This window comes from Saimiri boliviensis, chromosome 2 (genome assembly GCF_048565385.1).
Source record: "Saimiri boliviensis isolate mSaiBol1 chromosome 2, mSaiBol1.pri, whole genome shotgun sequence".
NCBI classification, from domain to species: domain Eukaryota; kingdom Metazoa; phylum Chordata; class Mammalia; order Primates; family Cebidae; genus Saimiri; species Saimiri boliviensis.
In genome coordinates this window covers 36,915,537-36,940,693 of record NC_133450.1, presented here as the reverse complement: position 1 = coordinate 36,940,693, position 25,157 = coordinate 36,915,537, and the positions used below count along the sequence as shown (strand labels likewise).

The 25,157-nt window shown below is 36.4% G+C and overlaps 1 protein-coding gene across 15 annotated transcripts in view; it reads left to right on the top strand.

Moving 5' to 3' along the window:
* Nucleotides 1–25,157, top strand: part of GPHN (gephyrin) — a 664,399-nt gene that overhangs the window by 284,806 nt on the left and 354,436 nt on the right. For all 15 annotated transcript variants that reach the window (XM_003924444.4, XM_010335175.3, XM_010335173.3 and 12 more), the window contains exon 4: nt 20,332–20,424. In XM_003924444.4, the coding sequence (XP_003924493.1) occupies nt 20,332–20,424 (93 nt within the window). The remainder of the gene's footprint in view (nt 1–20,331; nt 20,425–25,157) is intronic.

Here is a 25,157-nt window from a genome sequence, read left to right as displayed (position 1 = left end):
ACTCCTCTTATTTAAAACCATCAGATCTTATGAGACTTATTCACTATCATGAGAATAGCATAGGCAAAACGTGCCCCCATGATTCAGTTACCTCCCACCAGGTCCCTCCCACAACATGTGGGACATCAAGATGAGATTTGAGTGGGGACACAGCCAAACCATATCATCCTCATCACAAACATATGCAGTGGACATTATTATTGTCCCTATTTCATAAGTGAGAAAAATTAGACACAGAAAGTTAAATGACTTGCTAAAGGTCACACAGCAAGCAGTTGTGTAGCAGATTCAAACCTAAAGTCTGGGTTCTTCTGTAATACTGAGAGTTAATAGTAGATTAAACACAAAAGCATCATTCAGTAGATCATTTGGCATGAATGCTATAAACTCATTAAAAATCATTTACATAAATATGTGTTACTTTCCAATACTCTTTTTCTCTTAGTTAGAATATTGTTTCTGTATTTGCTGATTACTGTACCTTCCCTTCTCCCAAAGGTAATCACTATCCTGATTTCTAGCAATATGAATTATCTTTACCTCTTTTGAGCTTTATTTCAAGAATTTTTGTGTCCTATGTTTCATTAAATGTACAAAAATTGAGTTATCCATTCTTCTGTTGAAGGACAATTAAGCTGTTTTCACTTTCCGGGTATTATCAATAATCCTTCAGTGAGCAGTCTTGTACATGTCTTTTGGTGCACATATGTATGCATTCCTATTAGATTTCCACCTAATGGACAGGACAGACGTGACTTAGAACTACTGAGTCATGGAGTTTGCAAATGAATTCTGCATACTAGAATCTGCAGCTTTCTCAAATAGGTGTTTCAATTTATCTGCTCTTCAACATTTTATGAGAACTCTAATTTAGTTCACATTCTAACAGTATTGTCAGTCTTTTTCCATTTTAGTCATTTTGGAATGTAAATAGTGACAGTAAAATATGACTTTAATTTTTTCACCAGTGACAGGTGTTATTAAACAACTTTTTATGTCTTTATTGGACAATGGGATCTCTCTTTTTGTGAAGGACCTGTTTAGTTCTTTTCTACTTTTTAAGAATTAGGTTACTTGTCTTTTTCTTATTTATTTATTAGTAGGTATTTCTTTTAAATCTAGATATGAATCCTTTGATACATGTATTGCCCATTTATTCTCCTCCTCAGTTGTTTGCCTTTTTATTCTCTTAAAAGTGTCTTTGCAGAATAGAGATTTCTAATTTTAATGTATTGGCTTGCCAATCTTTAAGTTACAGTAAGTATTTGTTGAGTGACCTTGAAGGAGTTCAGTGTCGGTTGCAAGAGATAATTATTGTTAACATAAATTCTATATCAGATGTATGTATAAAATATTTTTAGATATGTACAAAATATTTTGGAACACATAGGAAACAGTGACTAATTCCAACCATAGGGTCAAGGAATTCTTCATGGAGAATATGATGGGAAGGATTTCTAAAGCAAAAGAAATATGAACAAATATACTAAATGTAAATAAGCACTGTAGTTTTCAGAAGTTCAAGTGTGGCTAATGTCAAGGGATTGATTATTCTATTTGCAGGAAATAAGAATGGTAAATTAGGTTGGAGTCACATTGTGAAGGAGTTATATGTTTTGATCAAGGGCATAGTTTTTAAAGATGTTGAACCAAAGGAAAGAAATTTTCAGATTTATTTCAGGGTATATACTGTTCTTATTAAAATGCATTGGAAGGAGACAGCAACAGACCACTTAGTGTCTTTATAGGAATCTAGGTGAATAATGATAAAGATAAGGCTTATGCCTGTGGCAACAGGAATGGAAACATTGGAGGGTATATCACAGTGGTTAATAAAACAGGCTCTTCACCTTAATAGGATTATGACCTCATGTTTATCTTAACCATTCTTAGTTATCCAAAATAACAATAATAAAACCTACCTTTGTTGGATAATAAAACTTGTTGTCATTATGAATATTAAATATTTGTAAAGTACTTAGCAAAATACTTACATAGTAATGGAAAATAATATTTTTCAAATAGACTTCAGAAGAAAGAAATAAAAATAAAGATTAATTCAGGGTTTTCACTTAGACAACTTCATGAGAGTCCAAGTCCCTGAGTTAAGAAATTCAAAAAAAGCAACATATTTTAGGGGAATAATGACTATTAGGAATCTTTCGGGCATACAAGTAACAGCATACAACTGGAAATCTATTTGCTCCTCCAATTAGATAGTGTAGCCCGTATTTCTTGTTTGTTCAGTGTTAATTATTTTCATCACTTTTGTTTTCTCTTCTGGTACTATTCACTTAACTGAGGCTACTCTTTACTATGTTATTCTCAGAGTAATAGCATCCCAGAGGAATGGTGGAAGAAATGCGATACTTGCAAGCATAAAATATCAAATAGACAGGTTTTCTCTCAACTGTATTTGATCAACTAGTCCCTTATTTTTTTAAAGCAGAACTTAGTATTACCATAACATAATGTCGAATTATACCATAGTATAATGTCAAATAGGTAATTTTCTTCTCAAATTAAAACATTCTGATCTGGTAAAGAAAAGAATTCTTGGCTCCCTTTGAAAAGATAAATTAAACCTACCTGTCTTTTGGCTATTTTTTGCTGCCTATAGATAGATCAGTGTTCTATTGTTCCTCTTACTGATTATTATATAATATTTTTACACAGAAGTCTTGGTGAAAATTCCATCAGATTATTATACTTCTGTAACCTTACTAAAATGAATTTCCTTCACTATTCTTTATATATAAATACACAGAGGAAACATATAAAGTCTATAGTAACATCTTACCCCTATTTCTTGACTACTGGAAAACTAAACCACAGTGACAGTCATTGTAATTAAAAATTATTTGAAAACCAGACCTCCATATTCTACATAGGGCTGAATGTTAGTGAACTAAATAGTAAAACTGTTTCCAGGTTTTTTTTGTTGCTGTTGTTAAAGGTTTTAAAAGTATTGATAGAATTAAATCAACTACATAAAATATGTTATCCATACCCAGTTATTTGTCTAGCTATATTTATCATGGAATAAAATGTTCAAAGGACAAGTAACATTATATATGAAACTTTGTCAAAATATGTCACTGATGTTTGAGAGAAGGTGATATAACTATGACAGGAATTCTTTTTCTTACTAATATATAATAATAATATGAAGATGTATTCTCACATCAAATTTTGGTATATACAGAAGTCAGCAGTAATATGGTTTGGCCAAATACCTTTGCTTTCTTCATAGTTTTATAATCTTTGTGTGTGTGTATGCGTACATACAAAGAGTCACTTAATTTTTTAGTTCCTATTACGTACCTAGATTTATATCAGATGCTTTCTGTTCTCATTTGGTTTCATTCTCCTAATGGTGGTCCAAGTTTCAGTAACTTGCCGATGGGCACAAAGCTATTAAGTAGACTAAAACTAGAATGGGTACCCAAGTCTGTCTACCCCCAAACTTACTCCTTTTCTGTTACCTCTGCTTTGACTCCCCTGCCTGACAGTCAGAAAATTTATAAAGGTAAACAGTGTTGTTTGTAGATGTGAAAACTAAAAGTACTTTTTAACGTATACAGAATATTGTACAGATGTAAAATTGTAGTCAACTACATTTATTAATATGGATTGATTATGACATCAAATTAAAATTGAAAATTAAAACATCCATGTGTAGAAACAACAAACACTGGGGATTTAAAAAGCAGGGAGAAGCAGAGTGTGAGCAAGGGTTGCCTATTGGGTAATATGTTCACTACTGGGGCGATGAGATCATTAGAAGCCCAAACCTCAGCATTGTGCAATATACGCATGTAACAAATCTGCACATGTACTCCTCAATCTAAAAGTAAAACATAAAAAAAGAAAAGATTCGTCATTCTCGGAAGGACAGAAAAAAATTCATGTGTGTGTATTTTTTTATGTATTAAAATATTTTGGAAGTATGGTCAACAAAGGTTTTTAATTGGTTATCTAATAAAATGTTAGTGAGTTTTAAATTTCCTTATGCTTTTTTGTCAGTTGAATTATTTTTGGTCTTTTTAATAAGCATGTAGTGTCAGAATCATAAAAATCACTTAAGACTATTCTTAACATTAGGAAAAAAAAAAACACCAAAATATAAGGACAGGTTAAAATGTATAAAATTTATTTTTTATCAGCGGTCATTTCTAGAACCTAGTTTACGACTGTATAACAGATGATACGTTTAATTAAATCTCTTACACATCGTCATTCATTTTTTGCATATTGCATATTCTAGAGAAGTGAGTAAAATGGCTTGAAATACCAAACTCATGGAGTTGATACTACATTTTGTTGACAAATAATAGGTATTTAAGCTACTTTGAGAGAAAGCTTTGTTTTTTGTATAGTTGAATAGCTCCTATCAGAGCTCCTATGTGTATCACAAGTTACTACTATAAACTCTAAACTAAACAAAGAAACAAAAACTATTGGAAAGCATTGGAGAGTGATTTGTAAAGCAGGCAGATTCTAACACTTGGAAGAAAGCACTGATTTTAGCCTCAGAGTAGGCCCCAGTCTGTCCTAAAATCTAACTAAAATCTAAAATCTAAAACATGCTGGCTTATTGGCTATAAGAACAGTTTGGAAAAACCATAGTTGCATTAAAGTAAGAAGGGAAGTCCTAGAAAGGAGTGAGCCAAAGAGGAGAACCTGAAATTCTGTAAATAAACTCCCTAGATTTCTGACTGATCTCTGACTCATGAATGAGCTGGGTGACTACAAACAGCACAGCAAGAGCTAAAGAAATTGAACTGAAATTTGAATTGCCATCCCCTGCATAGCAGAGTTTGCAGTTAAGTCTGCCAAAGTCATTGCTTACTAAAATTTTTTAAAATCAACATTCTTCAGAGTATTATAATAAAATCCAGTGTCTCTTCAATATAACATTTACAATGTCCAGCATATAGTCTGAAATTATTTTACAAAGAAACAAGTAAACATGACCCATTCTTGAGAGAAAAGATAAATCAATTGAGACTAATGCCAAGATGACACACCTATTGGAATTAACAGAAGAAAATTCTGAAGCAGCGTCTATAGTCATGGTCAAGCCATAAAGAAACACATGCTTGTAATGAATGAAGAGATGGGAAATCTCAGAAGAAAAAAATTGAAACTATTAAAAAGAACCAAATAGAAATTTAAGCAGTGAAAAATAAAGTAGCCGAAAAGTGTTTCTAGATATCTTTCTATCTTTAAATGTAAGTCTCCATCTGAACCAGTGAACTCATTTAATAAACATATAGCATCATGAAATACAGCTATCTAATTGAGCTCTATAAAGCAAGCTGGATTGTTTTTAAAACCAACAAAATTCATCCCTACTTATTTGTGTTTGAAAGTTATTATATTATTTACCAGTGGAACATATTGATGTATCCATGCATGTTGAAATTGTATGTAGAATAAAAGAAAAATTAGAAAATATTCAAGGTGTTAATCTGGAAACTTATGACTGCAAGAGAGAAACTGCACTAAAGATCGTTCAATATTTTAGCTTAGCATTTTTATGGGTTGTATAGTATGGAATTTTATTTATTTTAATTTTTTATTTATATATATATATATTTTATTGTACTTTAGGTTTTGGGGTACATGTGTAGATCATGCAGGATTGTTGCATAGGTACATATATGGCAATGTGGTTTGCTGCCTCCATCCCCCCATCACCTATATCTGGCATTTCTCTCCATGTTATCCCCCACCAACCTTCCTACCCCTCGCTGTCTTTCCCCTAGTCACCACCAAAAGATCCCAGTGTGTGATGCTCCCCTCCCGGTGTCCATGTGTTCTCATTGTTCAACACCTGCCTATGAGTGAGAACACGCAGTGTTTGATTTTCTCTTGTTGTGTCAGTTGGCCGAGAATGATGGTTTCCAGATTCATCCATGTCCTTACAAAGGACATGAACTCATCCTTTTTTATGGCTACATTGTATTCCATGGTATATATGGACCATGTTTTCCTTGCCCAGTCTATCATCAATGGGCATTTGGGTTGGCTCTAGTTCTTTGCTATTGTAAACAGTGCCATGGTAAACATACGTGTGCATGTGTCTTTATAATAGAATTATTTATAATCCTTTGAGTATATACCCAGTAATGATATTGCTGGGTCAAATGGAATTTCTGTTTCTAGATCCTTGAGGAATCACCACACTGTCTTCCACAATGGTTGAACTAATTTATACTCCCACCAACAGTGTAAAAGTGTTCCTATTTCTCCACATCCTCTCCAGCATCTGTTGTCTCCAGATTTTTTAATGATCACCATTCTAACTGGCATGATATGGTATCTCAATGTGGTTTTGATTTGCATTTCTCTGATGACAAGTGATGATAAGCATTTTTCCATATGTTTGTTGTCCTCATATATGTCTTCTTTTGAAAAGTCTGTTAACGTCCTTCACCCATTTTTTATGAGTTTGTTTGTTTTTTTCTTGTAAATCTGTTTTAGTTATTTGTAGATTCTGGATATCAGCCTTTTGTCAGATGGGTAGATTGTAAAAATTTTTTCCCATTCTGTTGGTTGCTGATTCACTCTAATGATTGTTTGTTTTGCTGTACAGAAGCTCTGGAGTTTAATTAGATACCATTTGTCTATTTTGGCTTTTGTTGCCAATACTTTTGGTGTTTTAGTCATGAAGTCCTTGCCTATGCCTATGTCCTGAATGGTTTTGCCTAGGTTTTCTCCTAGGGTTTTTGTGGTGTTAGTTCTTATGTTTAAGTCTTTAATCCCCTCCAGATGGGGATCTGGAGTTAATTTTAGTGTAAGGTGTCAGGAAGGGGTCCAGTTTCTGCTTTCTGCACATGGCTAGCCAGTTATTCCAGCACCATTTATTAAACAGGGAATCCTTTCCCCATTCCTTGTTTTTGTGAGGTTTGTCAAATATCAGATGGTTGTAGATGTGTGGCGTTGCCTCCAAGGCCTCTGTTCTGTTCCACTGGTCTGTATCTCTGTTTTGGTACCAGTACCATGCTGTTTTGATTTCTGTAGCCTTGTAGTATAGTTTCAAGTCAGGTAGGATGATGCCTCCAGCTTTGTTCTTTTTGCTTAGGTCTTGGCTCTCTTTTGGTTCCATATGAAGTTTAAGGTGGTTATTTCCAGTTGTGTGAAAAGGGTCATAGAAAACTTGATGGGGATAGCATTGCATCTGTAAAATACTTTTCACAATATTGATTCTGCCTAACCATGAGCATGGAATGTTTTTCCATCAGTTTGTGTCCTCTCTTATTTCCTTGACCAGTGGTTCGTAGTGATCCTTTACATCTTTTGTTAGTTGTATTCCTAGGTATTTTATTATCTTTGTAGCAATTGTGAATGGGAGTTTACTCTTGATTTGGCTTTCTTTTTGTCTGCTATTTCTGATAGGAATGCTTCTGATTTTTGCACATTGATTTTGTATCCTGAGACTTTGCTGAAATTGCTTATCAGTTTCGGGAGATTTTTGGGCTGAGACCATGGGGTCTTCTAGATACACAATCATGTCGTCTGCAAATAGAGACAATTTGATTTCCTCCTTTCCTATTTGAATACCCTTTATTTCTTTTTCTTGCCTGATTGCTCTGACTAGAACTTCCAGTACTATATTGAATAGGAGTCGTGAGAGAGGGCATCCTTGTCTAGTGCCAGATTTCAAAGGGAATGCTTCCAGTCTTTGCCCATTCAGTATGATATTGGCTGTGGGTTTGTGGTAAATAGCTTTTATTATTTTGAGATACATTCCGACGATACCTAGTTTATTGAGAGGTTTTAGCATGAAGTACTGTTGAATTTTGTGGAAGGCCTTCTCTGCATCTATCGAGATAATCATGTGGTTTTTGTCTTTGGTTCTGTTTATGTAGTGAATTACATTTATAGACTTGCATATGTTTAACCAGCCTTGCACCCCCGGGATGAAGCCTGCTTGATCATGATGGATAAGCTTTTTGATGTGCTGTTGCAATGGGTTTTCCAGTATTTTATTGAAGATTTTTGCATCTCTGTTCATCATGGATATTCGCCTGAAGTTTTCTTTTTTTGTTGAGTCTCTGCCAGGTTTTGGTAACAGGATGATGTTGGTCTCATAAAATGATTTGGGAAGGATTCCCTCTTTTCCGATTGTTTAGAATAGTTTCAGAAGGAGTGGTACCAGCTCCTCTTTGTACATCTGGTAGAATTCAGCTGTGAACCCATCTGGACCTGGGCTTTTTTTGGTTGGTAAGCTATTAATTGCTACCTCAAATTCAGCCCTTGTTAGTGGTCTATTCAGGGTTTTGATTTCTTCCTGGGTTAGGCTTGGGAGGGTGTAAGTGTACAGAAATCCATTTTTTTCCAGGTTTACTGGTATATGTGCATAGAGTTCTTTGTAGTAATCTCTGATGGTAGTTTGTATTTCTGTGGAATCAGCAGTGACATTCCCTTTATTGTTTTTTGTTGCATTATTTGACTATTCTCTCTTTTATATTTTATTTATCTGGCTAGTGGTCTATTTTGTTGATCTTTTCAAAAAAACAGCTCCTAGATTTGTTGATTTTTTGAAGGGTTTTTTGCATCTCTGTCTCCTTCAGTTCTGCTCTGATTGTAATTATTTTTTGTCTTCTGCTAGCTTTTGGGTTTTTTTTCTTGTTCCTCTAGCTCTTTCAATTTTGATGATAGGGTGTCAATTTTAGATCTTTCCTTGCTTCTCACGTGGGCATTTATTTCTATAAATTTCCCTTTAGACATTGCTTTAAATGTGTCCCAGAGATTCTGGTACATTGTGTATTTGTTCTCATTCGTTTCGAAGAATATCTTTATTTCTGCCTTCATTTCAGTGTTTATCCAGTTGACGTTTAGGAGCCAGTTGTTCAGTTTCCATGAAGTTGTGTGGTTCTGAGTTAGTTTCTGAATCCTGAGTTCTAATTTGATGGCACTGTGGTCTGAGAGACTGTTTGTTATGATTTCTGTTCTTTTGCATTTGCCAAGGAGTGATTTACTTCCGATTATGTGGTCAGTTTTACAGTAGGTTTGATGTGGTTCTCAGAAGAACGTATATTCTGTGGATTTGGGGTGGGGAGTTCTATAGTTGTTTATAGGCTTGCTTGGTCCAGATCTGAGTTCAAGTCCTGGATATCCTTGTTAATTTTGTGTCTTGTTTATTTTTCTAATATTGACAGTGGAGTGTTAATGTCTCCCACTGTTATTGCGTGGGAGTCTAAGTCTCTTTGTAGGTCATTAGCAACCTGCTTTATGTATCTGGGTGCTCCTGTAATGGGTGCTTATATATTTAGGATCCTTAGCTCTTCTTATTGCATTGATCCCTTTACCATTATGTAATGCCCTTCTTTGTGTCTTTTTATCTTTGTTGGTTTAAAGTCCATTTTATCAGAGACTAGGATTGCAACACCTGCTTTTTTTGTTTTGCTCTCCATTTGCTTGATAAATCTTCCTCCATACCTTTATTTTGAGCCTATGTGTTTCCTGACATGTGAGATGGGTTTCCAGAATACAGCACACCTGTGCGTCTTGACTCTTTATCCAATTTGCCAGTCTGTTTCTTTTCATTGAGGCATTTAGCCCATTTACATTTAAGGTTAATATTGATATGTGTGAGTTTGATCCTGCCATTTTGATGCTAGCTGGTTGTTTTGCCCGTTAGTTGATGCAGTTTCTTCATTGTGTCAATGGTCTTTACCATTTGGTACGTTTTTGGAATGGCTGGTACTGGTTGTTCCTTTCTTTGTTTAGTTATTCTTTCAGGAGCTCTTGTAAGGCAGGCCTGGTGGTGATGAAATCTCTCAGCAATTGCTTGTTCATAATGGATTTTATTTCTCCATTGTTTATGAAGCTTAGTTTGGTTGGATATGAAGTTCTAGGTTAAAAGTTCTTTTCTTTAAGGATGTTGAATATTGGCCTCCGCTGTCTTCTGGCTTGTAGGGTTTCTGCCAGGAGATCCGCTGTGCATCTGATGGGCTTTCCTTTGTGGGTAACCCCACCTTTCTCTCTGGCTCCCCTTAGCTTTTTTCCTTCATTTCAACCCTGGTGAATCTGACAATTATGTGCCTTGGGGTTCCTCTTCTTGAGGAATGTCTTTGTGGTGTTCTTTGTGTTTCCTGGACTTGAATGTTGGCTTACCTTGCTAGGTTGGGGAAGTCCTCCTGGATAATACCCTGAAGTGTGTTTTCCAGCTTGGATTCTTCCTCCCTGTCACATTCAGGTACACTGATCAAGCATAGATTAGGTCTTTTCACATAATCCTATATTTCTTGGAGGCCTTATTAATTTCTTTTCTCTCTTTTTTCTCTAATCTAGCCTTCTCATTTTATTTCATTGAGTTGATCTTGAATCTCTGATATCCTTTCTTCTGCTTGGTCAATTTGGCTATTGACATTTGTGTATGCTTCGCGAAGTTCTCATGTTGTGTTTTTCAGCTCCATCAAGACGTTTATATTCTTCTTTAAGCTGTTTATTCTCATTAGCATTTCGTCTAACCTTTTTTCAAGGTTCTTAGTTTCTTTGCGTTGGGTTAGAACATGTTCTTTTAGCTCAGAGAAGTTTCTTATTACCCACCTTCTCAAGCCTGTTTCTGTCAATTCATCAGACTCATTCTCTAACCAGCTTTGTTCCCTTGCTGGTGAGGAGTTATGATCCCTTGGAGGAGGGGAAGCATTCTGGTTCTTGGTGTTTTCCTCCTTTTTGCACTGGTTTCTACCCATCTTTGTGTATTTATCTACCTGTGGTCTTTGAAGTTGATGACTTTCAGATGGGGACTCTGAGTGGACATCTTTTTTATTGATGTTGATGTTATTTATTTCTGTTTTTTAGTTTTCGTTCTAAAAGTCAGGGCCCTCTGCTGTAGGGCTGCTGTAGGTCCACTCCAGACCCTGCTTGCCTGCAGATCACTTGCAGTGGCTGCAGAACAGTAAGGGTTGCTGCCAGTTTCTTCTTCTGTTATCTTCGTCCCAGAAAAGTACCTGTCAGATGTCTTACTCAGCTGTCCTTTATGAGGTGTCTCTTTGGATATTCGGGGGTCAGGGAGCCACTTGAGGAGACAGTCTGTCCCATATAGGAGCTTAAATGCTGAGCTGGGAGCGCTGTGGTTTTGTTCAGAGATGCTGGGCAGGTACATGTAAGTCTGCTGTGGTGGAACTCATAACTACCTTTTTTCCCATGTCCTCTCTCCTGGGAAGTTGGGGCTTTATTTATAAGTTTGTGACGTGCTGCTGTCTATTTTCAGAGTTGCCCTGCCTAGCAAGGAGGTAGTCTAGTCACAGTCTGTCTGCAGAGGTGTTTCTGAGCTGTCGTGGGCTCTGCCCGTGCTGCTGTATGAACTTTGTTGCAGTTTTGTTTACAGAGGTACAGTTATAACTGCCTCAGTAATGGTGGTCTGCCTCAGTAATGGCGGACTGCCTCGGTAGTTGTGGACTGCCTTTATAATCACTGATGCCCTTCCCCCCACCGAGCTGGACCTTCCTGGGTCCAGCTGCACTTGCTGTGAAACTCTCAATCTAGAGCGTTTCAGATTGCTGGTCTTTGTGGGGGTGGGATCCACTAAGCCATATTGCCTGGCTCCCTGTTTCAGCCCCCGTGTCTCCAGTTGAATGGGTGGCTCTGTATCCCAGGCATTCCAGGCCCCAGTTAAAAAGGCTGCCCAGATTTGTTTGAGTTTTTGTGTGGAGACCCATGGCACTGGCTGAAACAGCCATGTTGGAAATTCATGGCACTTTTCAGCCCTGGAATCTCGTGATCTGTGGGCAGTAAATACTCATTTGGAAATGCTATGATCACTCACCCTCTGCGTTGTTCTTGCTGGGAACTGCACTCCAGAACTGTTACTATTCAGCCATCTTGGGATTACTCCAGTATCAATTTAATGACAGATAGTAAAATAGCTATTTTAAGAGTTCTATAAACTATCTTCCCTGACAGTCTGTTTCCTTTATAAAAAATTTTCTTACTGAAGTCAATGTTATAATATTAGGGAGAAGTGCCATTTCTAATCAAGTATTTATACCACATTTAATTTTGTATGTTTGTTTTGCTAGCCTGTTATAAACTCAAATCAATAACTTTTATAATTCTTTTATAATTTAATTCAAACAATGGCAACAAAAACACTAAAAGAATGATTTGCAGGGGTGAGGGCAAGATGGCTGACTAGATAGAGACAAGTAGAACAGCTCCTATGGAAGTACTGGGAAAACAGGCTTGCTTTTAACAGATCTTTATAGGGAAGGCGTCAAGAGGTGACTAAGAGAAGTCACAGAAGGTGGGCTAAAGGAAGAGAAAGCTGGGAATGATGCATGGGCTATTGTGCACCAGGATTTATTTTTGAACCAAAACAGCTCCAGGAGCATGGGTGAGTTGAACTGACAAGGTGTAACCTGCTCTCACCATGGGCCTCTGGAACCCAAGCAGGAGGAGACCTCTCAACCACCACAGATACATGAGGTGGCAGGGAGAGCTGCTTAGAGAAGTGGTAAAGGCAGCAAGCTAGCTGATGTGGGGCTCAGAGGGTTTGGTACAGAAGTGTCTGTAGTGGAGTATGGTCAGGGACAGCCATTCTCCTAGGCTTGACTTGCTCCCATAAGTGACTTTAATCCTAGGAACTTTTGAATCTGATTTGTGTAGGGTTGTCTTACACATAAGATAGGGCTGGTCTGACCTGAGCACCCCTTAGTCTTCCGGCCTCTCCTGGGGCCACAGCAAGGCCATGCCTTCCTGCAGGAAGTAAGTCTGCTGTGGTGTGTGCAGGGCAGTGTTGAGGTCCCTAGGTACACACACCATCACTTCAGCACTGATGAACCATACCTGACCAGTAGAGAGCTTCAACAAGGCATGCCCTATGGCTACACCCCAGCCTCCATGCTCCCTCTCCAGCCCATGCAGCCTGTTCCAGGCCCATGGTGCTCCCCACATCACTTTGCTAATGCACGTCTTCACAGGTGGCTTTTGCTTTATTTGCCAAGCCAGCATGCAGGAGTGCAGTCTTCCCCACTCCCTTGCTGACCACCATTGCATACACCCTTGGCAAGCAAAGAGCCAGCAAGTCTCGCTCCTGCCAGTACCCTGCCCTTGCACTAACACTGCACAGAGAACAGCAGATCATCCTACACCCTGAACAATCACTCTTACTTGAGGGGCACAGAGAAGGCATCCAGATCTGTGCTGGTCAGCACCCCTCCCCCAAGCCAACACCACCTCCAGTGCAACAGCATACTCTCTGGCAGGCCTCCCTGTATCCCCCCACTAGCTGTGTTGCCTCCTCCACTGTGGTGAACACCTGCAGGGAGGCAGGCACCCCTGCATCTATTAGCACTCTCCTCCAGCTGCTGCACCACAGAACCCTCAGCACAATTGACCCAACTTCAAAGAGGTCAAAATTGGGGCCCAATATAAATTTCCCAGAGTTAGAGCACACAGTCAAGAAGTTGGGAGCTGAGCATTGGCTTCCTAAAATCTTCCAGAAAAAAAGATCATAATCTTCCAGTCAGCTAATCCATCTTATACCATAATCAAACTCTCAAGGTTATCAAGTAGGATAAAAGAAAAAAATATCTGAAGATCAGCAGCCTCAAAGAGTGAAGAAAGATAAGCCCACAAAGATGAGAAAAAATCTATGCAAGAATGCTGAAATCTCAAAAAGCTAGAGTGCCTTCTTTCTTCTGGATGACCACATCACCTCTCCAGCAAGGGTTCAGAACAAGGCTGAGATGGATGAAATAACAGAAACAGAATTCAGAATTGGGATAGAAACAAAGATCATTGAGCTACAGAAGTATGTTGAAACCCAGTGCAAAGACGGTAAAAATCATGATAAAACATGGCAGGAGCTGACCGACAAAATAGCTCATACAGAAAAGAATATAACCAATCTTATAGAGCTGAATTCGTAGCAGAACAGACCAAACTGAGGAAAGAATCTTAGAGCTTAAAGGCTGGCTTATTGAAATAAGACAGGCAGACAAGAACAGAAAAAAAAAAGAAGCATGAAAAGGAATGAACAAAACTGCTAAGAAATATAGGAGTATGTAAAGAGATTGAATCTACGACTGTTTGGTGTCTCTGAAAGAGATGGGAATAATGGATCCAACTTGGAAAACATATTTCAGGTATCATCCATGAGACTTCCCCGACCTAGCTACAGGGGCGAACATTCAAATTCAGGAAATGCACAGAACACCAGTAAGATACTTCACACAAAGATAATCCCCACGACAGGTTATCATCAGATTCTCCCAAGTCAAAATGAAAGAAAACATGTTAAAGGCAGCTAGAGAGAAAGGTTAGGTAACCTACAAAGGAAAGCCCATCCAGCTAACAGCAGATGTCTCAGCTGAAACCCTACAAGCTCGAAAAGACTGGGGCCCAATATTCAGTATTCGTAAAAGAAATTCCAATCCAGAATTTTTTATCCAGCCAAACTGTGCTTCATAAGCAAAGGAGGAATAAGATCCTTTTTAGGCAAGCAAATGCTGAGGAAGTTTTTACTACCAGACCTATCTTGCAAGAGCTCCTGAAGGAAGCACTAAATGTGGAAAGGAAAGACCATTAACAGCCACTACAAAAACATACTGAAGTGCACAGGTCAGTGACACTAGAAAGCAACCACATACATCTGCAAAGTTACCAGCTAACATCATGATTACAGGGTTAAATCCACACATATCAATACTAAACTTAAATATAAATGGGCTATATTCCCCAATTAAAAACATGGAGTGGCAAGCTGGATAAAGAACCAAGACCCATTGATATGCTGTTGTCTTCAAGAGATCCATCTTACATACAATGGCATGTATTGGTTCAAAATTAAAGGATAGAGACAAATATACCAAGCAAATAGAAAACAGAAAAAGATAAGGGTTGCAATTCTACTTTCTGACAAAACAGACTTTAAACCAACAAAGATCAAAAAAGACAAAGAAGGGCATTACACAATTGGAAAGGGTTCAAATCAATGAGAAGATCTAACAATCCTAAATATATAGGCATCCAACACTGGAGCACCCAAATTCATAAAGCAGGTTTTTAGGGACCTTCAAAGACACTTAGACTCCCACACAGTAATAGTGGAAATCTTTAACACCCCAATGACAATTTCAGACATATCATAGAGAAAAAATTTAAAGACATACTGGACTAGAATGCAGCCATGGATCAAATGGACCTGATAGATATTTATAGAACTCTGCACACAAAAAGAACAGAATATACATTTTTCTTATTGTCACACGAAAAATACTCTAAAATTGATCACATCATCAGAAGTAAAACACTCCTGAGGAAATACAAAAGAATGAAATTATAACAATCGTTAGGACCACAGTCCAATCAAATTAGAAATAGAGACTGAGGAATTTACTCAAAACTGTACAATTACATAGAAATTGAAAAACCTGCTCCTGAATGACTGGTAAATAATGAAATTAAGGCAGAAATAATTAAGTTCTTTAAAACTAATGAGAACAAAGATACAACATACCAGAATCTGTACGACACGGTTAAGGCAGTGTTAAGAGGGAAATTTATAGTACTAAATGTTCACATCAAACAGTGAGAAAGATTTCAAGTTAACATGTTCACATCAGTGAGAAAGATTTCAAGTTAACAATCTAGCATCACAATTTAAAATACTAGTGAACCAAAAACAAATCTCAAAGCTAGCAGAAGACAAGAAATAACCAAAATCGGAGCCGAACTTAAAAAGATTGAGACAGAAAAAATGCAGAGAAAAGAAAAATGCCTATTATAATGGGTAAGTATAAGACTCCAGATAGATACAGAGAATGATGACTTATCTAAAATTACTCTCTCTTAGCTCTGTTATTGCCTCCATTTTTCTCTTTGATGAGTTGTTTACTCTTTGCCAACAATAATTTTGCTAAAAATTTCTATCATGTTTTTAATTATTGTTAAATAATGTAAGTGTAAAGAGAACATTTTATATTTATAAATACATGTAGTATTTCTGAAACAGTTTTTTAAAGAAGTATATACCCTCTCTAATAACACTAACCATAATATATTGATCTACCATGTTGTTTCTATCTCTGATGTCTGTCACATCAAGCACATTTGTCATGCCTTTTAAAATGTATATACATACATATTTTGTGTGTGTGTGTGTGTGTGTGTATGTGTGTGTGTGTGTGTGTATATATATATATATATATATATATATATATATATATATATATATATATTTCTGGCACATGCTAGGCATATTCTTGGCCCATACTAGGTATTTGCATGTTTCTTAAACTGAAAATTAACTTATATAATCCTATTCTTAAGACTTTATGCTAATATATTTAAATATAACACATGAATCTTACCTTTAGAACTATTCTGAAGCTTAGTGTAAAAGATAAACTTATCACTAATGAAATATAAATTGGATATAGAAAAAGAATTTGCTAAAATATTAACTGTGAAAGTAGTTGTTTTTGTATTCTATTGTTACATTAAAAACCACCATAAAAATTTGGTGGCTTTAACACAGAGTGATTATTTCTCACAAGTCTGTGGGCATTCTGAGTGGGAATATCTTCTTCTAGTCTTGTTATTTCAGCCACATGAGTAGGGTCACTCATGTGGCTGAAATAATGTCAGTTTAGTTGGGTCTGGAGAATCTAAGATAGCCTCACTCAGATGTGTGGGACCTTGGTGCTGGCTATTCCACTAGACCAGCCATCCCCAAACTTTTTACACAGGGGCCAGTTCACTGTCCCTCAGACCGTTGGAGGGCCGCCACATACTGTGCTCCTCTCACTGACCACCAATGAAAGAGGTGCCCCTTCCTGAAGTGCAGTGGGGGGCCAGATAAATGGCCTCAGGGGGCCGCAGTTTGGGGATGCCTGCACTAGACCTTTCTCTCCAAATGGTCACCCATTGTTCCATTGTCTAGCCCAGCCTTCCTGATGTAGTCATAGAAGTTTACCAAAGAGTGAAGACAGAAAAATGGAAACCTTTTGAAACCTAGGCTTCAGAACTGCCACAACATGACTTATTGCCCCATTTCATTGATCAAATCAAGTCCAGCCCAATTGCAAGCATTGTGCAAGTAGACCCCACCTCATGACAGGAGGATTTACAAAGAATGTATGACCATATTTAATCTTCCCCAGTAGGATATGCATAATTATTAAGTGCAAAATTTGTTTCTAGACTTACAGACTGTAAGTACTAAGTATCAGAATGAAGAATGAATAAATATGTATAATCCTTTTTTTAACTTTAAGTTGAAGTTTAGGGGTACATGTGTAGAATGTACAGGTTTGTTACATAGGTAAACATATGTCATGAGGGTTGGTTGTACAGATTATTTCATCACCCAGGTATTAAGCCTAGTACACATTAGTTACATTTCCTGCTTCTCTCCCTCCTGTCACCCTCTCCCATTCCATATGCTGCAGTGTATGTTGTTCCTTCATGTGTTCCCATCATTTAGCTTCCACTTCTAAATCAGAACATGTGGTATTGGTTTTCCCTCTTCCTGCATTAGTTTGCTAAGGATAATGGGATCCAGCTCCATCCATGTTCCTGCAAAGAACATGAGTTCATTCTTTTTTGTGGCTGCATAGTATTTCATGGTGTATAGGTACCACATTTTCTTTGTTCAGTCTGTCATTGATGGGCATTTAGGTTGATTCCATGTCTTTGCTATTGTAAATAGTGCTGCAATAAAGGTACATGTGCATATGACTTTATAATATAATGATTTATCCTTTGGATATATACCCAGTAATGAATGGGATTTCTGATTCGAATTGTATTTCTCTCTGTAGGTCTTTTAGGAATCACAACACTGTCTCCCACAATGGTTGAACTAATTTATACTCCCACCAGCAGTGTAAAAGTGTCCCTTTCTCTCCACAACCTTGCCAGTATCTGTTATTATTTGACTTTTTAGTAATAGTCATTCTGACTTGCGTGAGATAATAGCTCATTGTTGTTTTGATTTGCATTTTGCTAATGATCAGTGATGTTGAGCTTTTGTTCATATGCTTATAGGACACATGTATGTCTTTTGAGAAGTGTCTGTTCATGTCATTTGCCCAGTTTTTAATAGGGTTGTTTGGGGTTTTTTCTTGTAAATTTGTATAAATTCCTTGCAGATGCTGGATATTAGACGTATGTCAAATGCATAGTTTGCAAAAAGTTTTCTCCCATTCTGTAGGTTGTTTACTCTTTTGATAGTTTATTTTGCTGTGCAGAAGTTCTTTAGTTTAATTCATCCCATTTGTCAATTTTTACTTTCGTTGCAATTGCTTTTAATGTCTTTGTCATAAAATCTTTGCCCATGCATATATCCTAAATGGTATTACCTAGCTTGTCTTCTAGGGTATTTATAGTTTTGGGTTTTATATTTAAGTCTTTAATCCATCTTCAGGTAATTTTTGTATATGGCGCAAAGTAGTGGTCCAGACTCAGTTGTTCACATATGGCCAGCCAGTTCTCCTGGCACCCTTTATTGAATAGGTTATTGATTGTTTTTGTCAAGTTTGTTAAAGATCAGACAGTTTTAGATGTGCAGTCTTATTTCTGGGTTCTCTGTTCTGTCTCCATTGCTTGTTTTTATCAGGTTTGTCAAAGATCACACAGTTGTAGGTGTGCGGTCTCATTTCTGGGTTCTCTATTCTGTTCCATGGGTCGTGTGTATTTTTGTACCAATACCACTTGTGACCACAAAGTCCAATGGCCTTGTCAATTGAGGCTGAAATAAGAAATAATACAGAATGTCTCAAAGTTAAGTAAGTGCCACGGGGGTTGATCATTTCTTCCTCTTTTCATCATCTTCCAGGAGGCCCTCCAGAAGTGTATTTGTGGTTCATGGGGGTCGCCATGATGTCCATGGTTAGACCTTATAGTTTTGTTTTTTGATTTTTTGAGATGGAGTCTCACTCTGTCACCCAGGCTGGAGTGCAGTGGCATAATCTCAGCTCACTGCAACCTCCGCCTCCCAGGTTCAAATGATTCTCCTGCCTCAGTCTCCTGAAGCTGGCACTACAGGCGTGTGCCACCATGCCTGGCTAATTTTTGTACTTTTAGTAGAGATAGGATTTCGCCACGTTGGCCAGGCTGATCTCGAACTCCTGACCTTAGGTTATCCACCCACCTCAGACTCCCAAAGTGCTTGGATTACAGGCGTGAGCCACTACACCCGATTGTTGTTTTTATATGCCAGAAATAATAGAGAACTATTTAGAAGAGTGAGTATTTAAGCTTTTCTACTTTTTATAAAGAAGCACAGACAATTGAAGTTTTAACTTTGGTTTATGAAACCACTTTATAAGCACCTTTATTATAATCGTTGATTTTTTTTAGGGGCTATCTTCAGAACAAAATAATAACTACATCAAGAATTGAAATTCATTAGGTGAGCTCTCAGTAATGTATAATTTAAATTTTTAAAAATAGTTTGTTATCATTAATTAATCATTGCACAGAAAAATTCCCTTCATTTGGAGCTCTGAGCTCTGTATTTCTGTGATACCAGAATAAAACACAAATCTGCAAAGAAGGGGAAAAAATCATTTTTAGATCTTGGATTTATTCCAACTAATCCTACATTTTATGTCCACTGATGAATTTGAGAACTGAGGGGATTGTATTGTACATGTCAGTATCAGCCTGCTATTTGTATTTCACACCAGTTAGCAATTAAATGATGAAATTATATTTTTAAATTTTTTCTCTGAATTGTAAAAACATAATGAAACAATATAATACCAATGCAAGTGTATGATTTTAATTTAATAAGCACTTAACTGCCCTTTTCAACAAATAGCTAAAATGTAGAATGGGTTAATAGAATTAGCAAGAATGGGAAAAAAAAACAGCAGATGGAGATCCTAGTTTCACTTTGTTACAAACTAGCTGTGTAACTTTGCAAATTATTTAAGCAGATTGCACTTCAGTTGTCTCAGAAAATAAAGAGGCAAATCTGCTAATGGCCCTGCCAGCTCCAAAATCTTATGACATATAATTCTAATCTCTATAACTGTCATAGTAGTGTATTTTGAATGGCCGAAAAGAACTTCCAATAAGCCATTAATTATAAACTTTATTTATGGTTTTTCTTGTGTTTTATTTACTTTCACGAATTTAATACTTGCATCCTCATTTTCTGTAATTAACAAAATAAATACTCAAAATTTCAGTGCTTTTTGATCAAGAGTAAAAATGTTCCATGAATTGTGCTTCAAAATTTTCTTTCTGATTATTGAAAAGAATCTGTGTTTCCTTGTTTTATACAAAGTGTCTGAGGAATGGGATGTTTTGAGCAAGCAGGCAAGTTCTTCTGCTCATGACTATACTTCTGTTTTCTTTCAGGAAACCCTGATAGATTGGTGTGATGAAAAGGAACTGAATTTAATATTAACAACTGGAGGAACCGGGTTTGCACCACGAGATGTCACTCCAGAGGTGAGATAGTACATGCCTTTTCATATTCAAAGGATTAAACTAATAATATTTTTAAATCCTTTTTACTATTTTTATATTGTTTTTATAATTTTGCTAGGCAGGACAAGTGACTTGTGGTTCTGATGTGAAAATTTTGCTGTGGATGAGTTATGAAAATGTTTCTTGACTTTTTTTCTTTGGGCTTAAACTAGAAATTACACAATATGAGGAAGATTGAACTGGTCCAGAGGGAATCTGTCATTGTCTTGATGTCAGCATAATTTCAGGCACATTTCCAAAGGAGATGATAGCAGAGTTCTGATGGTTAGCATGGCATCTGGTCTGATGTGGTTTGTCAGTACAGTTCTTTTCTTAAGGTACCCTTGTCATTTGTCTAAAATTACAGTAAGATGACTGCAATAGAATATACTGATTTTACAGTACTATTGTTGAAAAGGGATATATTTTCTACGGTTATAAATGTGAATAGCATTTAAATGCAGAATGTAATGAGGCCAAAAGTAGAATTAATATCTAGGCTTAAGACCACAAGAATCACCTTCAACTTCTGTATATACAGGAAGAAAAATTAGGGAAAGAATAAAGGATAAGCACTGTTAAATAACATGGGGAGGAAGTATTTTCTCAAGAAAGCCATAAACCTCAGTTGTCACCTCAGAGTCATACATAAAATTACATTACCACTTGTGACATTGTTTCCTTTACCTCCCCAAACCCCAAAAGTGTTTCTTGCCTCAGTTTCAACTTAATATTTACTATGTCTTTCTATTTCAAATCAGTATACTATTGTATATACTACCTTATTAACATATCATCAACGTACTTTTGCTCTGCATCTACTAAATAATTACTGGCTTTCTTATAATAGCACAATGGTTTTCAAACTTTAGCCTGCATCAGAATCAACCAGAGGGCTTATTGAAACACAGATTGCTTGACCCCACCCCTAGAGTTTCTGATTCAGTAAAGCTGCAATGGGTCTTGAGAATCTGTATTTCTAACAAGGCCCCAGGTGATACAGATACTGTTGTTGGATAGTAGACTATGCTTTCAGACTTTGAGAACTGCTGCTATACTATATGAAAATGCAATTTTAAAAAGTAATTTTTTTCTATTCTTCTATATAAAAACAATGAACTTTTGATGTTATCATAATTAGGGTTATAAATAAAATAGTTTTGGCTTTTAAAACAATCAAAATTGAGTTGCATTGAGAGGATAACTTCAGCAGAAATAAAGTCATCCTTACACAATTTATTTAACTTCTGGTTTCTATAGGGCAATGATTCTTTAGCCAAGTTTTATATTTCTTTTATGCTATGACTAACTGAAAACATACAATTGCGAAGGAAGCCATCTCCTACAGAGGTGTGCTTGTGTTTTGCTTTCTTTGTAAGAACATTGACTACATATGTTAAGATATGGATTTTTAGAGTTTGGGTGCTGTGTTAAAGTGTTTGAATAAATCACTTTGGGTTTATGTATCCCTATATTTTGTGTGATGGTTTGATATTTTCATATTTTGTCGTAACAGAAAAGTAGAAAAAATTCACTAGAAAATTCATTCGTAACCAAATAACAGTATTGTTTTTAATTCCTTGGATAATTTGTTGTGGGGAAATAATTTACATCACAAAATGTTTTGTATCCTATAGGGCTTCAAGTTAATACAAAATTCTAGGTTAAAAATTCAAACCTTTGAATTCTGGCACTGGTACTTATCAATACAGTGACCAAAGATAGAGTTTTTTTAGTCACCCTTCTGATGCTGTGTGGGGCTTTTTACTCACACCGATCAATTCTCCAACTCTTCAGATACCCAATGTCCTTTTTATTTCAATTGAATTCTGACACTACCTACCAGGAATTAGCACCAGACTCCACAGATTTAGGGGCTCAGTCCACAAGATTGCCTTCACATCATATGCCAGTCCCAAGTACCAAATCCCCAGGCTACTCAAAATTCTGTCCTACTTGACTACAAAATCAGTTGGTTCCAATAACTCCCCCCATTTTCAGATTCACTAATTTGCTACAATAGGTCAAAAACCTCTTGGAAACGCTTTACTATAAAGATACAATTTAGGAATTGTACCAATTTACTATAAAGCTTACCAGTTGACTATAAAGATACAATTTAGGAATAGCCAAATGCAAGAGATGCATAGGGCAAGGCATAGAGGGAAGGGGGTTCCATCTCCTCTTGGTATTTAACACCCTTCCAGCACCTTGTTGTGTTCACCACCCTGGAAGATCTCTGAATCCCATTGTTTAAGAGATATTATGGAGCTCAATCTCCAGCCCCACCCTTCAGTGGGTGGGACTGAAAATTCCAATGCTCTAATCACTTAGTTTTTTCAGTCACCAGACCAGCCCCATCTTGAGGCTATCTTGGCACTCATCCTAAATCACCTCATTAGCATAAACTCAGATCTGAAAAAATTTGGGCCAGGCATACTTGTTCATGCCTGTAATCCCAGCACTTTGGGAGGCCCAGACAGGTGGATCACTTGAGGCCAGGAGTTCAAGACAAGCCTGGCCAACAAAGTGAGACCATGTCTTTACTAAAAATACAAAAAAATTAGCTGGGCATGGTTACGCCTGTAACCCTAGCTACTTAGTTGAGGCATGAGAATCGCTTGAACCTTGGAGTGAAGGTTGCCTCAAGTAGAGATCGCACCATTGCACTTCAGTCTGTGTGACAGAGGAAGACCCTGTCTCAAAAAAAAAAAAAAAGGATGGGATGTCGGGGCACGGCAGGGGGTGGTGTTTGTTAGGAATAACAAAAGTCACTTTCCTATCACTCCGGAAATTTCCAAGGGTTTTAGGAGTTCTATAATAAGTTAACAACCAAGAACAAAGACCAAATGTACTTTTGTCTTATACCTCAATAAGTCAGTGATTTAACCACTCTGTGCCTTAGTTTTCTATGAAGTGAGGGAAATGGAAGCACCTATTTACCAAGGTGGCTGTGAGTATTCAGTGAGAACTATTTCCTGGTATTTTACATAAGAGTTAATTTGTAAGAATTAAATATTATTTTATTTGTTGCTATGTAACTTACGTAACTACCAAATGAACACATTCGATAGTTTTTCTTTTTTGCATGTAGCCAACAAATAGCTGTTTTTACAGTTTAAAGTATGTCAATGAAATCTTTAGAATCTTGTTAAATTATTTCTTAATTTTGATAGGGTAAACTTCGTATTTGATCTTTCCCATCTCTATATTCCATAAATCAGAAACCGTGAATTTCTGCTATTCTATTATCGGTTTTGTTGTTTTTTGTTTTCTTTTTTAGTACTACCAGTTGACAAGTGACTGTTTCCATGACCTTATATATTTGTTTATTCAAAAATTGAGCAGCATTTTATTCTTAAAGTTTTTTAGTTACTTGAAAACTACTGAAGTGCTCTTATATTAATATATACCTATAGCAGCTACATAGGTAAAATTATATTAGGGGTTTCTTAAATGGTTTTAAAATATATATAAATATGTTTTCTCTAATATCTATTTTTGGAAAGAAACAATTTACCTGATTGTGAATAACTTGATTTTTAATAGGTTCACCTCATATTTTATATGTATATATAAATACATATGATATGAATAGGGCAAAAGTGTTGTAGCACTTGTGGGCTATTAAATAATACTAATGAAATAAATAATAAGTAAGCAAACATAAAATCAATATACGCCCACTGAAAAGTAATTCTACTGATTTCCCTTTTACTTTACACCCTAGAGTATTTGCAGTTCTCTTAATAGTTAAAATGTAACATTGATGTGTCAGATAGGAATTTAGAAATATAATTCTGGACCTAAATTATATAGTAATTTGTCAGTCTTTCATAGTTGTACCTAAAGAAAAGAAGCTGTTTCTAGACACATTTACCTGTGTTATATACATCAAGATTGCTAATATTTTTAAATGAGGTCAGAAGTTATTGGTAAAAAGCACAAATACTAATTTGATGAAAGTAAAATAATGTAAAACTTCTCTCTTAAAATCCTAATGTCTTATAGTCAATAATTAGCGTAATCTGCAAAACACAAAGGAAAATTGTTTGTGGGATGTGTGTGTTGTAAGAAAAAAAATGAAGAATGAAAATTATGAATAGGATGAATGAAAAACAACAAAGATTTTATCAATGGGTATGAGCTCTAGATAAAATGAAAAATTAAATCAACAGATTTATTTCCAGTTTTATTAAAAAGAAAAAGAGAATATCATGTATAGTAAAGTTTATCTTCTTTATGTATTTTATAGGAATAGGGCTAACAGAATTGGTTTTTCTAAATTATAAATTTGTTTATATTTTTAGGCCCTGTGTTATAAAATATGGTTCATCTGATACTTGCATGCCTTCTAGCCTTCTCCATGCCTCTAAATATGAGATGCTAACAAAGCTTACATAATAAAAGCCTAGTAATTCTTGCTAATCAACTTTTTAGAATTTTGTTTTGATATTAAAAACTATTTTTTAATAATAGATTGCATATATCCTTTTCTTTTTCTTTTTTTTTGAGATAGAGTTTCACTCCATTACCCAGACTGGAGTGCAGTGGTGTGATCTCAGCTCACTGCAACCTCCATCTTCCAGGTTCAAGCAATTCTCGTGCCTCAGCCTCCCAAGTAGCTGGAATTACAGGTGTGCATCACCAATCCCAGCTAATTTCTCTATTTTTAGTAGAGACAGGGTTTCGTCACATTGGCCAGAATGGTCTTA